At 41.0% G+C, this 17134-nt stretch overlaps 1 protein-coding gene across 3 annotated transcripts in view; it reads right to left on the bottom strand.

Moving 5' to 3' along the window:
- KIF16B (kinesin family member 16B) overlaps window positions 1–17134 on the bottom strand; it is a 332414-nt gene that overhangs the window by 128913 nt on the left and 186367 nt on the right. For all 3 annotated transcript variants that reach the window (XM_036009548.1, XM_036009549.1, XM_028523744.2), the window contains exons 16-17: window positions 5153–5235; window positions 3689–3777 (exon numbers count right to left, since the gene is read on the bottom strand). In XM_036009548.1, coding sequence (XP_035865441.1) covers window positions 3689–3777; window positions 5153–5235 — 172 coding nt within the window. The remainder of the gene's footprint in view (window positions 1–3688; window positions 3778–5152; window positions 5236–17134) is intronic.

Here is a 17134-nt window from a genome sequence, read left to right as displayed (position 1 = left end):
CCCTGGCTGGCATAGCTCAGTGGATTGGGTGCGGGCTACGAACCAAAGCATCGCAGGTTCAATTCCCAGTCAGGGCACATGCCTGGGTTGCAGGCCATGGTCCCCAGCAATCACACATTGATGTTTCTCTCTCTCTTTCTCCCTCCCTTCCCTCTCTAAAAATAAATAAATAAAATCTTTTTAAAAAGTTCACATTTAAAAAAAAATTTTAAAAATAAAGTAATACAACTACTTGTACACGTTCAGTAAAAACCCACCAAAACTAGCCAGGAAGGATCTGCCCTATAAGAATAGAGTCCCTCCAGCCCATGAGGTCAATCTCTGCTTGGAGCTGGCCTGCTCCCATGTTCTCTGCTATAAACTCTGGGTGTTCAGTTCAATTCTTTGTCCCGATCACTAAGAACCTGGTTACCTGTGCCCACCTGTGACAATAGGAAGTCACTGAAAAGTTCTGAGGATGAAAATGAGTACACTCTGACCTATATTTTATGAACACTGAGAAAAACTATTTCTACATAAAAACAGCAAACAAAAAAAATGGCATTGCTTTTCACAGGACTACATATTCTACTGTGTTAAGAGGAAAAAAGAAGGATGAGGTCCCATCTTTACATGCAAGGGAAACAGGGGCCCACAGTTTGTGACTCTGTGTCTCGGAGGGATAGGCTGACTGCAGTTTTTTGGTTTTCAAAGGCCCTGAACAGCCACCTAACATTTCCAAATGGTTTCAAAGTAAAGGGTACCACCCTTAATGATAAAAGAAACACCTAGATTCCAAGATGGGAACTGGGTCCTGGACCAGAAGATTACTCCAAGCAAGCACTCTTCATATCCCAGCACAATTAAATAGGCCCGTAGTATTGAATAGATGGATTCAATACTACGTATTACGTAAACAAAAATTAAAATGAATACCTGCATATTATATTAAAGTTAAACAAAGTGAGCATATAAATGATTCTCACTTTATATGCAGTGCATGGGGGCAGTGCATGGGTCCCCTGATAACAGGGGAACACCCCTACAATCCTGATTACAGGTAGGATTAGTTGCAGGGAAGAGAGGAAGGCACAGCATTTAAGATACATTGTATAACAAAGGCAAATTAGCAGCTATGTCTTCCTGAAGGGAAGAAGGCTGTTGCCTAAGAAAAATCGTGTATGTGACTGTGAGAAGGTGCAGTGACTCATGACACAGCCAGGGGTGGATGCCCTCCCTGGATGCCTGTGCATCACTGGGAACTCTTGCCCTGACTAAAGATGGCAGCTGAAAGAGGGTGAAAGACACTGTGGCAGGCACTAACACACCATAGGAAAGGTCACAAAGGAAGTTGAGCCAAGCATTTATGTTAGGATGGGCATAGGTCAGAAAGTCAGAGTCAGACCTGCAGTTAGAGGAGGTTTGCTGAGAGGTCTGCAAAGAAATCTGCAGAAAGGTCTGCAGTGAGTCAGCCATGAGATCTGTCTGCCTGGATGGCTGTTTGCAGAAGACAGCAACAGAGCTCACGGAGCTGTGGGGGCCTGCCTGGCCAAGTACAGATGCAAGAGATGTTTGGAGCTAAACTGTGACTGGGAGTGCTGAGCTGCAGACTACTGCTTCTCTGAAGGACGTATGGAGAAGTTGCTCTCTTGATATAGCGACTGTAGGCATGGGACTTTAGAGTTTGGTGTAAGCTCCCTCCCTCTGGGTTTCTGGCATTTGGACATTCTGGGCCTCCGGCCCTGCTTTCTGTGTGGATGGGAGTGCTCGTGGGACCAGGAGAAGCAGGGCCCACCAGGGACTCAGACCTCACAGAGCATGAAAGCCCACTCCCGGAGGCAAGGTCCCATGCTGGGACATGTGCCTCCCTGGGCTCCAGCATCTGGGACAGTGTAACATGGCAGATGGTTTCCTGAACTGCTACATGAAGGCTGAGAGCAGTGCACCCCAGATCCTGAAGGAGAGAGAGCTGCTGCAAGAAGATGGTGACTCTGAAACCCACAGGTGCACATTCTAGAGAGGATGGAGATCTGTTTTCATGACTGCTGATGGACAGATGAGGAAATGGGGAACTTCTGGGTATGGTCTTGGCTTATAGCTTTTGGGGGAGCAAGGGAAGTTCTGGGTCTCATGGGAAAGGAAGGCTCTGAGCAGAAGTTCTCTCAGCCACCCCCCAAGGTTGGAGGCCTGTTAATAAAAAACTGTTTTCCTTTAACACAAACCATTGAATCATGTAAGCTCAAGGCACCACGTGGCCAAGCCCCAGTCTGCACAGTTACAATTCAACTCTAACTGTAACAGGCAGTTGCTAAAACTACTGCAAAGAATTAAAGACATACAACAAAACATGCCTTCCAAAGTAACAGTAAACACTGGTCTGAGGGGGTTTTAAAATATGGCTTATTTCAAGACAGACTTACTTTAATAAGCACAGCTCTCCTCAGCTGACACAAGGGAGTCACCGGCTTGCTCTTACTTCCAGAGGGACTGGAAGGAGGGAGAGGCCCAGGAGCCTGCAACAGCCCTGGTGTTGCCCTAACTGGCTTTTTTTTTTTAAACTCAAGCAAGATGAGCTTCAGCTCACCTGTAACATAAGAAATCTAGAGACATGGTCAAAGGCCCCTCTCAGGTTTAAACTCCTATGACAATAAAGAAATTCTTTATAGGCCTGTCTGCTTTCCATGAATCGGAGTGCTGACTTGAGCTAAAGGAGGGCATGCCATTGAGCCCGTGTTTGTGAGGAGTGCTGAGAGAGGGCCCATGGGCAATGCAGCGGGCCGCAGGTCTGAATCAGCCCCATGGTCGGAGCGTGCGTTAGAGATCAGAAAGACCTGGACTTATACCAGAGCTCCAACCTCGAAACTGCGGGCAAGCAAAGCAATATAAATTCTTTCTCTGTGAAATGGGGATAGAGTCCTCAGAATTAAGAGATGGAAGTGAGGTGCTTACCACAGTGCTTGGCATATAGTAACTACTAAATAAATGATAGCTCTAAAAGATGCTGTCCGTTTTATTTCATTTAGCTATTAGATTTACCTTCATTGTTTTACATATTTTCCTTATAGAAACATAAACTTATGGAAACTCACAAAACTGGAAAGGTCCCCAAAGACCTTTCTTTCAGTTCCCCATTTTAAGATATTTTCATTTTTATCACCATTTCACTGATGAAACCATCAAGCTTACCTAAGTAAGGTAAGCTGCTTGCCCAAGGTCACCTAGCCATGAAGTCCACTGAAACATTATTGTTGGTGTCCTCAGAGGTGCCCCGTCCTTGGGATTTGTGAACATAATTTCCTGGGCTATGCTATGCCCAAAGAATCAAAGCTGTTGCTGTTATTACAATAAACTTACAACATGAGAAAAAAGGGCCTCAGCCAAAGGGAGACTGTGCACTGAGTAATCAAAGGCCAGCTCTCAAACATCAGTTATGGAAATAATAGTGAGTCTTGTAAAAACTCTTAGTAATGCTTACTATGCTGTTTAGCAAAAAAGAAAAAAAAGAAATCAAAGTATGTAGTCTTATTCTTTTGTGATTATAAGTAAAATTATGTACACCTACAGCCAGAGCTGGAAAGGAACCTGGAAAACGACTATGGCTGATCTGATTGCAAAAGGGTTTCTTTTATCCAGTGACTTTAATGGAGTGACACAATACACATCACAACAAGTGATGATCACAGTGCAGGAGAAGATGCTGTTCACTCACCCTGGATTGTATAACATGACAGCGGACAGGTTCTCACAGGACTTCGAGAGGTCAGTCATGGACAAGCTGAAGGAGGACAGAAGGCCACTCTAGGAGCAGACACAGGGCAACACGGTTACCTCAGCAGGTAGATGCCAGCTGTGAACTCAATGCTTTCAACAAGCGGGAGAGAGTGAAGTACAGACACTTCTCACGCATACCAGCTGGTCTTTCCAAGGATAGCAAATCAGGGGCAGTCTCGACCACAAGCCCTCAGCTAAAAACAGGAGGGCCCTAGCATGCTTGAACTGGGAAAACCAACCTGCAACTCCACACCCTGAGGGTCTCCCTGACCATGCTGCATTCAAGTTGAGGGAAGGTTCGGTCCTGACATCTCTGACACCCTCATTCCCTGGCAGGACCACTGTCCTGTCATCAGCCATGTTCAGGTACACTTACTGAGTAATGGAGATGGAGCAGGGAGAGGGAAGGGAGACCAAAAAATAAGAGTTGACCTGTTTTGCTTTCATGGAAAGCTATTAGCAAACATTTCCTGCAACTGCGTATCAAAATGGACCCTCGAGGGAGACCCTGGCTGGAACAGATAAGAGGCTTCACTGGCCTGAAGGAGAAGGCTTAGGTTTTCAGCTTTCTTGTTTCCGATCTACAGTACTGGCAACCTCAGGCAGTCCTTACAACTACACTAAGATGCGGGGCTATGTAACTCAGAGGTGAAGGGCAAACACATCTAGGTTGGCAGGTCAGGGCTATCACCCTGACACCCCACTCACTGGCTAGGGAACCAGTTTGTCTCAGATTCTCATCTCAGTTATCTGTGAAATAGAGCTAGTAACAGCTGCTGCACAGATAAAGTAGAAAATATGTGGAAGTTCCCTGCAGTGCCTGGATCACAGAAACACTACCTGCAGTCTTCATTATCTTCCTTGGTCTAAGGACAGCACAATGTCCCTAGACAGATCTCTCTCCCTCTCATTTCTTCCCCTGTCTCTCTGGTCCTCCACCCACCTCTCCCAACCAGTGCCTTCTGGATATCTCTACCCAACCAAGATGAAGTCTCTCCCAATTGTCCTAAGCTCACTCTTTGTTTCACACCCCAAGAAACAACCAAATAAACAAATAAAAAGTGAGCAAACTTTTGAACAAAAGTGATTCTGATATTGGGTTAACTCCTAAAAGATTCTTGTAAGTGGAAGTCACTCTCCACTTAATGCACATGACACCCAATTCCTGTGAGGGCAAAAAGTTGAAGCTAGTCTCCTTCTGCTCTGAACTTTACTTGCTTACCTTCCCACTTCACTGGCCAATAATGTGCTATGAAACAAACTCCCCACAATCAATCCTGGCTACAGAACTTTTGTGGTTCTATACTCCAGAAAATCAAACTTTTGGGACCAGAGTGGAGATACCCCTGGCCACAGCCCCACCCAAATCAAAGCTGCCTCCTGGCGACTGCACGCAGCTCACCTTCCTCTTCTCCCTGAGCTTGGCAGCCTCCTTTGGGTGATTAAAACGAAACATATTGGTTCTTCCTAAGAGTATCACGGCACCTAAGAGCACATAAAAACAGTAATGAGTTTACAGTATTCAACCTGGTCAGTTGGTAACATCATAACATGGAATTTTATAGTTGAAATGCAATTTCCAGTGTACTATAAAACAGTAATAATAAGGGAAAGGTTTAGTCCCAAAAGTCTGCTTTCATAAGCCACTTTTTAAATGTGCAAATACTTTTATTTTAATAGTCAAGTATCACAATGCTCATGTTACCCAAGGTAGAAGTAATGGATCCAAGCATTAAAATATGATATTTAAAACTTAGTATGTAGATAATTATATTTTTGATTGTTGAGAAAAAAAGGAAATTACTTCTTCAACATATCTAATACCAAGCAAAACACATGGTCACAAATATAGGAAATATTTATTAATGCCAGTAAAAGCAAGAATCTAAAAACAAAGTGTTTTCAAATGAAAACATGGTAAAATTGACAAAGTACTGGTAACTATTATTAAAATCTCCCTCAGAATTTGACAGAAAAGAAATTGTGTACATGTAGTGTCTATTTCCATGTAAAAACACTCCTTCTTGTTAAATCCTGTTAAAATTGAGATGTTCAAATTAGACACACAAGAAAACCCCTTTTGGTTGGTCGGGGTCCTGCTTATTCAGAAAATGACTGCACAAGGGGTAAAAGAAGTCAACATAAATGCCCAAGAGTAACAAAATAACTGCGCCTGGGCAGCAAATGTGAAAGTGATTAACCAAACACTTTCAAAGGTTGGAGCTGTCCAAAGCTGGCACAGGTACCAGGGTAGACAGTGAGCGACCTGTCACTGGAGGCATCTAAGGGAAATGATGTTCCAGAAGAGATTCACTATCTTATCTGGCCCTGTCAACACCTGCGAGTCTACCATACCTCAGAATGACCCCCATGTTCAATCTTTGCCCCCCCAAAAATGCAACTGATTTGTGAAGATAAGACACACCCACTAGAAGTCAACGGTGAAGGACATCATGTGATGAGGTGTCGAGCTATCTATGTGACAAGTCCAGGCTACAGTAGGTAGAGCAGAATTTCATACACAGGAACTAATAATCTGGGTCTCCCTGGAGGACTAGAGGGCAAAAAGAGGTGTTCCAATTTGGGGTAACCATAGGGAAGGGCTAAGATTTAGAAGAACAGGCCTGCTATGTCTGGAGAGGGGAGGGAGCAAAGCCCACCCAAAATGCTGGACACCGGTAACAGCGGCAAGAATCCATATTAGATAGATGACAGAGAAATGGCCTGGGAGGATCTGGAGAGTCAGGATGAAGAATCTGCACCAAAGGTCAGAAATGGGTGGCCAGAACAACGATGCAGCTCACAGATGTGCTTTATGTTTTATGTGCAATGTTTAAATAAATTATTTGTTGGCAGCAGTTAAAAACCCACAGTTTTCACATGAAATTATGAATTTCTTTCTGGATCCCCTTCAAAAATTGGAAGACACAGTATCAGTAGATCTGTGATGCCCCTTGGCAAAACTCCCCGAGCTGGATGGCTGCTTTCTTGGACAGAGCATGCTCCCTCTGGTGGAGCACAGTTGCCCACCTCTTGCCTGGAGGTGAGAGCACACCCCCAGGTAGCATCCTGGAGTTTCACACCAGTACATCCACCCGCCCCTCTACATACCTCTGATTCTCAAAGATGTTTCAAATTCAATGTGGTAAAAGTCTAACAGGCTTGGATACTAACCAAGGAAAGAGTGAAGGGCGGCAGCTATCATTTAGTGTAAACGGAGTAAACACACACGGGGAAGCACAGTTTTAGGAGACTCAGAAGGGCAGCAGTGGATATTGTCCACTCTACAGTCTGCTTATTCCCTCATATAAAATTGCATTCATATAGTTTCAAATTATGGAAAAGCACCATTATCATAATCAAGAAAGGTATTTCCTGTGCCTTTTATGACTGGAACTCAGAACCATGTACTACACAGAGAGTCAAAAGCAAGCAGCCATGTCTAGCATATAAGGGTATAAATATTTAATACTTGTCTTAAGTGACACTTTATAATACTGTCTTAAAGTAACCTTAGAGATTAATAAGGCAATGGCATTTGAAGTGTTAATTACCTCTAATCCAATTATTTGTTTTCTTTAAATCAAATGCCTACCCATGCAAGCTGAAAATTGCTAAAATATGTTAATGGAAAAAATAGAATAGTATTTCACAGACATATTTCATACCACATTAAATCACTGAAAATAATATTGCCACCCAGGTCATTCATTTAAAATGCCTTTAAGGAAGTATAAAAGAAAACAAAAATACTTGGCATATAAGTCAGTCTGTTAAGTCAGGTTTTCTTCTATTTCCTCTGCTGTATCCCTTTACTCAACAAACCTACTGACTTTACAAATTTGCTTCATTTGGACATAATGCTGCTGTTCATTCATTCATTCATTCATTCATTCAACAAACACTTAACGAGCACTTACAATATGCTACTCATTGTGATAAGCACTGGGATACAGAGTTGAACAAGTCAGACATCTGCCTTGTCCTTATGAAGCTTATAAACATGTAGGAGAGAGAAGTAAATAACCAAATAATTTCACAAATAAATGCAAAGCTGCAACTGAAGGAGAGCTACCCTGCCCATTGTTCAAGAGTGCATTAGAAGGGGGTTGACTGCAGGAGAGGTTAGGAAAGGATGCCCTTAGGGAGCTGGTGCTTAACACAAGCTCTGAATGTCAGCAGTGGGTTGAGGAATGAAAAGATGGTGGTGATGATGATGATGATGATGATGATGTGTGATTGGAAGACAGCTGTATGTCCAGTAGAGGGAACAAGGGAGAGCACTGAACAACATAAGGCTTGAGAGAGATGGAGTAGAAGACAGAGAATCTTTCAGGATACAGCAAAGCATCCTGCCATGCAATAGGTGCAATGGGAAGACACCGAAGGGCTCTGTGCAGCAGCATTACGTGATTAGGTATGAGTTTCAGAAAGATCATTCTTTCCACTGGTTGAAGAATTAATCAAAGACAGCACAAGCAGATGTGGATGAACAAGGTAGAAGGCCACTATAATAGTGCAGGTCAAAGATGATGGTGGCTCAGAACTGGAGAGGAGGGATGCAGAAGGGAGCTAAACAAATTAGGAAGACATTTATGAAATACAGATCAACAGGACTAACGATGGGCTACATGCAGCAACAAGGAGTTAAGGGAGGCTCATGGGGTTTGGCCTGTCATAATTAGTTGGGTGGTAAGTTGTCCATACAGACTGAGAACACTAGAAAAGAGCTAAGATTGGGTTAAAGGAGACATCGTGACTTTGGTTTTAGACATAATGAATTTGAGAAGCCTTTGACAGGCAGAAATGTAGGTCTGAAGCTCCAGAAGAAATGCCTAGGATACCTACCTATCTATCTATCTATCTATCTACCAACCTACCTACCAGCTTATTCTCAATCTATCTACCAACCCCCTTACCACCTACCTACATATGTACATATAACACACATACACACATATATGTATACATATCTGTGTATATATATATATATATATATATCACTCTTTATATATATATAAATTAATGAAGCCATGGGTGTGAAGAAGTCACTTTGAAAGCTGACTTTTAATGGCCAACTAGAGGAGGATGATTCTTCAAAGGAAACAGAGAAAGGGCTATCAGAAAGGGAGAAGGAAAACCTCAAAGCGAAGGGAAGGAGTGGTCAAGGATACAGAATGCTTCAGAGAGGTCAGTCAAGATACAAGAATTGAAAACAGCCATCAGGTGTGGTGGCATGGAGGTCATGCGTGGCCTCAGAGAGAGCATCCTGAGTGCGGTCAGAAGCCAAACTGAAGGGGATGAAGAGTAACTGAGAGCTAAGTATCCGAGTGCAGACAGACAACTCGTTCAAGAAATTTATGTATAAAGAAAAAGACAGAGCTGATAGCTGGACAGGGATAGTTCTCTGTGTTTTTGGTAAAAGGAGACTCATGAGTATATTTTAAAAAGAAATATGAGAGCTGAAGGAAAATGAATGAATGGATGAGAATGACTGACAGTGTGAAGTTTCTGCGTGACCCAGAGCGTGAGTCCTGCCTGAACTCTTGCCAAGGACAGGTCACTGCTTAACCCCTGCAGAATTCAGTCTCCTCATTTAGTCATCAAAATGGATAAGGTTCCTTCAAGATCTGAAGTTCCCTTTAACTCTGAACTTGATCTGAGGTTGATGTGACTAATCACAGCACATGGACTTTTTGTGAGGCACTTAATTTGTAACTTTTAGAATGTTTAAACCTTCTTGAAGTTTATGATGGCATCTTTGAGATTACTTCAGGACCTGTTAAATACCAGAAAATAGACAAATTCCAGATGGTCTCAAAAGGGGAAATGACACTGTAAAAGGGTAGACAAAGACACTTGCTAACAACAACAAAAAAAGCTTCATTTAAATCTCAGTGAACGAAACTGCTGAAGGCTGGTTTCACATGAGATTTTCTATTTTACTATTTCAGGTACACTGAAAAATATTAAACATATCTAGAGATTTTTAAGATGTAGAGTGATAATAATCATCAATATCACTATTAATTACTTTTTCAAAATTTATGTGAGATTCTAATTCTGCTACTACACAAATCTTTTTTTCTATTATAAATACCATACAAATATTTCTGAGGTGATGATGTATGAATATTTCATTCTGAGTTACAATTAATACAAACATAAAAGACAACTGTATTCTCAAAAGTGCATGGTCCCATGCAGTGTGACTGTAGAGGCCAAAAAATGGGGCCCTTTGATATTGTGCTTCAGTGCTCCACATTCTGAATTTCTTTCTCTTTTTTTTAAGATTTTATTTATTCACTTTTAGAGAGGGTAAGGGAGGGAGAAAGAGAGGGACAGAAACATGGGTGTGTGATTGCCTCTCACACACCCCCTACTGGGGACCTGGCCTACAACCCAGGCATGTGCCCTAGACTTAGAATTGAACTGGCGATGCTTTGATTCACAGGCTGGCACTCAATGCACTGAGCCACGTCAGCCAGGACTGAATTTAATTTCTTTAGAATGCCACCCCCATCCCCACTCCCACACACACAGACAAGATATATCACACTGCCAAAGTATGTTCAGTGAAAAGAGACATTTCCATTTTAGATACTACAGTCAGAAAAAAAAAGAGTTCTATCTGGGAACACATCACTCTCTGGAATGGTGCTAAATAAGAGGTTGGGGTAAGGTAAGATGGGTAAGGTTCTTATTTTGTTTCCTGACTCAAGCAAAAAGAAACTTGCTTGTGTGTGATATTTCCCTTCTGATTTAAAATGTCTTAAAAATATTTCTATTAAAATAAGTTATGATGATAACACCATGTTTGGGATCTGATAAAGAGAAAGGCTAATTTCAACTAATATATGCCAGTACTTAAGAACACATTAAGTAATATGTTCTAGGGCATTGAACTCTTGTGACACTGACTTTATTATTTATGACATCTAAATTACAGTAATTTTCTCTACATGGAGAAACTATATAATTTTCCTCTATCACTGGCTTTGGGCAGTGATAGAGAAGATTAAGATTGCCACAGTATTGGTGGTGGGGAAGAATTCCTGCAAATACTAATGAATTCAAACAGGACACATGGCTGGGGCTGAAAACTGGCTCAGACCAGACAGGCACTCAGCATCCAGGGCGGCAGTTGTCAGGATCACAGCATGCCTCAGATGGTGAGCTAGCATTGGCCAATGACATAAATGCACATGACATCTCACCAAACAGATACATAGACCGTCCCTTCCTTTTCTATATTTGTAATTCAAATATGGATTTATAATTTCCTGCTTTACATAAATCACTTAAAGCCTCTTTAATCTTGGTATAGTAAAAATTGCAAAATTAGATTATTAGACCCTGGAGGAGAAAGAAGAGATCGTCAGTCTTTGTTATTGAGGTTTCCAGCCAAATAACCCATCAAAAATTATTTGCCCAATTCTGTGAAATGGCTGAACTTGGAGCTTTATAAAATTTCAAGATGCTTAAGTCCCATCCCCAAAGAAACTTTTAGGGGTGTGTGTGTGTGTGTGTGTGTGTGTGTGTAAAAGTGCGGATGAGTAGGAGCTGAATTTTTTCTTCTTCAAGCATCAGAGGAGATACAAAAGAAAAGCACATAAGAACAGGTCTTGTCCTTCTGAAGGAAATCGTAGAAAGTGTCTGAGGTAATTAGAGGGGATACCAGACAGTAGACAATAAAATAAATTCAAAGGTATTGAATAGGAGGCATTACGTTAACTGCTCAAGCTATTAGTAACTTTCTTTACTTCATTTTCTTTGGTACCAACAGTATTACTTACTCTGTCAGTAACAATCTCAAAGGTTCATTTCTAGTCTCCCCTACACTCCTCACTATCAATAGTCCATTCTTGCTCCTAAAGTAGTTCTTTCAGAATGTGTCCCTTCTGCCTATGCTCCAACGGTCTCTTACCTTCATCATTCCCTTTTTTGTTCCTGTTCATCTCCAAGCCTCCAAGTGAGCTACCAAACACTGTGCTGTCCTTCACCTCTGCAACCACATTACCCATGCACTGAACAGGAGCACCTTCCACAGAAAGTTCAGGCCACCAGTTTGGGACTCACGAGCCCACACACCCGCTATGATTCAGCAGGCTTGGTCTCCCACTGCTCCTGCTCCCCAGCTCGGCTGCTTCCCAGTCTTTAGACATTCCTCCACTACATAGTTTGGTTGAAGCATATCTAAGACACTTTTTCAACATGTACCACTAAGACCAATATATTCATTCACTTCAGAATTGTGCTTTGGGTAAATTAATCCTTTTTCAGCAGTCTATAGCCACCTTATGAGAGGAGTTTGGGTTCTGCATGAGATGAAATAAGTACACTTGAGCCTGTCTTTCCCACCAAATGTCACTCACTATGCAGATAGCAGGCAACTGAGGGACCTGAAAAGTAAACAGTAGCTGGTGGGTTGAAGAAGGCCAGCATCTGAAGCACCACTGAACCTGTGATGAATTTACCTTTTTTTTCCCCTCCAATATTCCCTGGCTTGGTCTAGGAGGAAGCCCAAAAGTTGACATCAGATGATGTCATGAGAGAACTTCAGGAGAAGCTCTCGAGTTCAGGTTCACAGAGGGTGAAGGTCTTCTGGCAGCAACAGTGGCAGCAGCAGGGGGAACCCACAGATGTCTCCACTGGTGAGGGAGGGAAAAATCCCTTTCTAATCACAGGAGCTGTGGTCCCCAAGAGGGTGGGGCAGACCTCTGTTGCTTTTTCCTCTCTCTGTCCTTTCCCTGCTGGGCTCTGCACATGGGCACAAGTGCAGGGAGAACATGAGAAGTAGCATAATGCTCCATATTTCTAGCTAGATGACAGAAAAACAAAGACCCATCTGGAAGATGGTACAGAGGGAGAAGTTCGGGAAAGCATCATCACAGAACCATTTATGAATTCCTGGGCCACCTCCAACTCTGCAGGCATGAATCTGACACTCAACAGCACATGACGATGCAGACGATTCAGTGGCAAACTGAACTAAGATGCAGATCATTGCTCAAGGCCAGACTGGCCACTGGGTAATACATGCATGGGACAGACTGGAATAGCCTGCAAAGTCTTTGAAAACTGAATTGGCATTGCAACTAGATTCAGAACCCACAGAGGCTGATTCTAACTTATAGCCTGAATCCAGCCAGGTCAATTGCCTGATAAAATAAAATAAAACAAACAAAATCAACATTTCCCATAAAATTTAAACAAGACCCAGAATCTCAAAATATGATGTCAAAAACATCCAGGCATTCTATCATTACTCAGCATATGAAGAACTGGGAAACTTTCAACTTATGTGGCAAAGGAAATAAATAGTCAACAGATGTTACTGCTGAGATCAGAGATGGAATTATTTGATAAAGGCTTTAAGTCAGCTATTATAAAAATGTTCAAACACAGGAGAACACTCTTGAAGATAAAAACATTTCAACAAAGAAAAGATATAAGGAACCAAATATTAGTAAATTAAAAAATATATTAACCAAAATAAACAAGAATGGAGATGACAGAGAAAGAGATTCAGGGAACTTAGAAACAGATCAACTAAAATTATGGAAACTGAAAAGTGAAGGGGAAAAAAGTTAACTAAAAAATAAAAATAACAGAGTCTCAGAGACCTGTGAGACAACAGTAATATTTAACAGTCATATAATTGAAGCCCCAGAACAAAGAGTATAGTGCAGAAGAAAAGTTTAAACAAACAATGGCTGAAAACTTCCCAAATCTAGAGAAAGATGTACATATAGATTAAAGAAACTCAGAAAACCCCAAACAGGTAGATGCCAAGAAATCTATGCTAAGACACATTGTGAAGCCATTTTATGGGATGTAAAGCTGCAAATGAAATTTAAAAGGAGCAGAGAGATCATGAAAACTAGATGTGATGAACCAAACAAGAAAAGAAAGGGTTAAAGAAATTGACAGGAGGTTGTCTCATGAGCCAAAGTCTAGGGCACCAAGAAACTGACTTCAGTGCAATTAGCTTTGGTGAGTTATTTTCATATTTGAGTGTGCATCAGAATCACTTGTAAAAATATAGACTGCCGGGCTCCATCCCTATACAGTAGGTATGATTCAGGAGGTCTAAGATGAGCATTACAAAAACCTTCCAGGTAATGCTGATGTTGCTGATCAGGGACACACTTTAAGAACCACTGACTTTGGAAATAGTCTTTAAGAATGGTGAGGGCTTTGACACTGAACAGGATCTACTGAAACACCCAAGTGTGAGCCAGATTTGCAGTCACAAATCTGAGGACAAAGTCTAATTAAAGTGTTTGTGGGCAAGCACAGTTAAGTTAAATGGGGGGTTAGACATCAGTATCTGCTGGCTTTTTGTAATGTGTAAAGGCTTCTTCTGTTCCTTAGATGCCTTGGCTAAACTCCTGGAAGATTTATTTTCTTTTGCAGTTCCACTAAAATTCTTTTTTAATTTGCTTCTGACCAACTCTGACCAGAATTTCAGCAAATTAAAATTTTATCAAAGGCTCCTCAGCTCCACTCCCCAGACAATCACCTGCTCCCTCTTTTTTGAGCACTTGAATAGATGCAAATCTATTTTGGCACTCAGGCATAACACATTCAAATGCACCTAAGTGTAAATTCCCCAGATGTGGTTTCTGCAGCACTTCTAAAAGAAGAAATGAGCATTCAATGAATGACTCTGAGAAACTAACAGGAAAACCAAAGGAATTCACCGATATGAATAGAAAAATTAATTACATTTAACAACTATCAGCTTTAAAATAACACATTACAGTAAAAAAAATAATAATCAAAATAAGAGAGAATACTTCCTGGTAATTGTAGGGAAAATCCTGAATTACTTTCCAAATTATAACTCAATTGATTTTTTTTACCATTTCATATTAAGTACATTAAAAAAGAGAGGAAAAAACTAACATCTGAGACTCTACCAAAAATGGCTCAAGGACTATGGACTAGACACCCTAGTCAAATTCACGCTATCTTCTCTAGCAACTGCCTACTCTTTCTATGGAATCATACAATGAACTTATTCTATGAAACAATACCATGGAGCCGTTGGTACCATGGGAGTGAAGAAAACTAAGTGTCAGAGGACAAGTCAATTAAAGAGCATGGTTAGATGAAATGTTACATATCCCATGCACTGTTTCTGGATAAACTCAAAAACGGGGAGAAAAGTTTCATACAATAGGCTTTAGGCAACCTACATTATATATGTGACCACACTGAATTCTCACACCATTACCAACTGCTTTTCATGTTAGTGGTATTATCAGATAAAACCATTCCTGTAATTTAAGGCAAAGGAACTACTTTTTATGCAGTCTGAAAGGAAGAAGGCTGTTAACTGATACAGGTAAAAATTTCCCCCCAATGGTGACAATCTGCTAAATACAGATAAATATCCTATTAGTTGACATTCAGAAGCATCTTAAGTGATTTAGATAAAGAAGAGGTCATTACTGCACATGCTTTGTAATGGGGCAACCCAACTAACACATCTCTAAACGAATAGTAATTTACTAATAAAAAGAAACATTTAAATGCCATATCAGCAATAAACTGGAAACTGGTTGTAGAAAGATAGGAAGCTGCTGGCAGTGCAAGGTGAATCAAAAATCCAGTACAATGTAAAATTAGAATGATTAGGTCCTTGTGACTGGGTGAACAACTGTCTGTATTCTCTGTTCTTGATACCTTTACCTAAAATGCTTCATGAGTAAGAGCCAAGTAGCTTTTGGAGTGAAAATACAGTGCTCTGTGTAATCCTGTTTCCCACTTATTATTGATTAAATGAAGTCCGTACACTTGATTTTTCGTTTAGTTTTTTTTTCTTTAAAAAATAAAACCGTACAGATAAGTAGAAAATTCTTTTGTAGCCCTGCTGAATCCAAAACTGTTTCTTTTCCAGAGGTTAACACTACACTGAAGTGTCAACCCAAGGTCATTGTTACCAATTCAACACCAACAGGAATCCCTAATTTGGCATGTAGTGGGGGAGGGACTTTGTTCAGTGGAAGCAGTTCAACTGTGATACATTCTGGCTGTGGAATAGCACAGCTGTGAGACAGCTCAGTTGTCAAACAGCCTAGCCGTAGAACAGCTTCAGCGAGGTGGCCCAGCTGAGAAAGCTCCAGTGTTACTCTAGTGTCACAGCTCAGGTGTCACTGTTCAGCTCCACTGTTGGTTGCAGCCCATCTCCAGTGTTGCAGGTCCAACCAGGGAATGGCAATATTCAATGGAATCTGTAAGTTTGCTTCATTGAAGCACAAGTGAAGCTGCCTTATATAGAGAAGTGTTCCTGCCTCAAGCCCCTGATTGGTCTGTTCTAATGCAAATGAGATTCCAAATCTTCACTAATCGATTAGACCAAAGGGTGCCATCCTGACTGATCCAAATGGAGCTGCTGATTGGTCAGTGAAGATGTAAATAAGTATATAGCTATGCAGCCCTAATTGGGCAGGGCAGGTCTTTAGCCCATTGGTGAATTTATGAGCCTAAGAGCTCCTTTATATTGGTCAATTTGGACAGCAGGAGCACAATGCAGGAGGCTTGGCAGCTCAGTGCATCTTCTCCCTGGAGCACAGAGAGCAGGACAGCCCCTATCTAGCAATGACTACTATACTCGGTTTACAAGTTTGTGCCCAATTAGCCACCAGGTGTTCTTAACAGGCACTTAACATTTTCAAGGTCAATAATAAGCATGTGGCAGTCTTATTCACATTTTTTATTTTTACTACATACAGGGGGCAGGGGGCAAAAGTAGGTTTACAGTTATTTGTGTGGAAAATAATACAACAATTAATAAACAATAATACAAGAATAAACTGTGTTTCACATACTTACAACTGTAAACCTACTTTTGCCCAACCCTGTATTTTTGTTACCACAAAAAAACTGTCTCATATATTTTTTGTTTTAAAAAGATGTTCAAGTTCTCACTTATAATAAGGCTCAAAAATCAAGAAAGGTTAAGTTGAGAATTCTAATCTTTAATCTCTGAAGGACTGTGCATGTTTTTCTTTTGATGGAAATTTCAGCCTTAAAAGTATGTGTATTAAAAAGTCTTACGCTTCTCTCGTGTAATGCCTAGAAACACAAAGTTATCTTGCATTTCACTGGCTTAAGACTTATAAATGACATTTATACTCAGTGCATGGTGTTTTAACGTTAGAACATAACATTTTTATGTCAATTTTATTAACAGTGACAGTGAAAAAGCTGTTTGTTAGCAGAGAAGAATGCCAGAGAAACTCAAGCCCATCAGATCTGCAAATCATGGCACGGTGGTAATAAAACAATTAAGAGTACCCCACAAGGAGAGAAAATTCTGACAATTAACCTTGAATGCCAACTAGCACTACTACTTTCTTAGGACAAGTTTTAG

Source organism: Phyllostomus discolor, chromosome 9 (assembly GCF_004126475.2).
Source record: "Phyllostomus discolor isolate MPI-MPIP mPhyDis1 chromosome 9, mPhyDis1.pri.v3, whole genome shotgun sequence".
NCBI lineage: Eukaryota > Metazoa > Chordata > Mammalia > Chiroptera > Phyllostomidae > Phyllostomus > Phyllostomus discolor.
The sequence above is the reverse complement of the archived record's forward strand: the minus strand, read 5'-3'. Positions and strand labels throughout refer to the sequence as shown.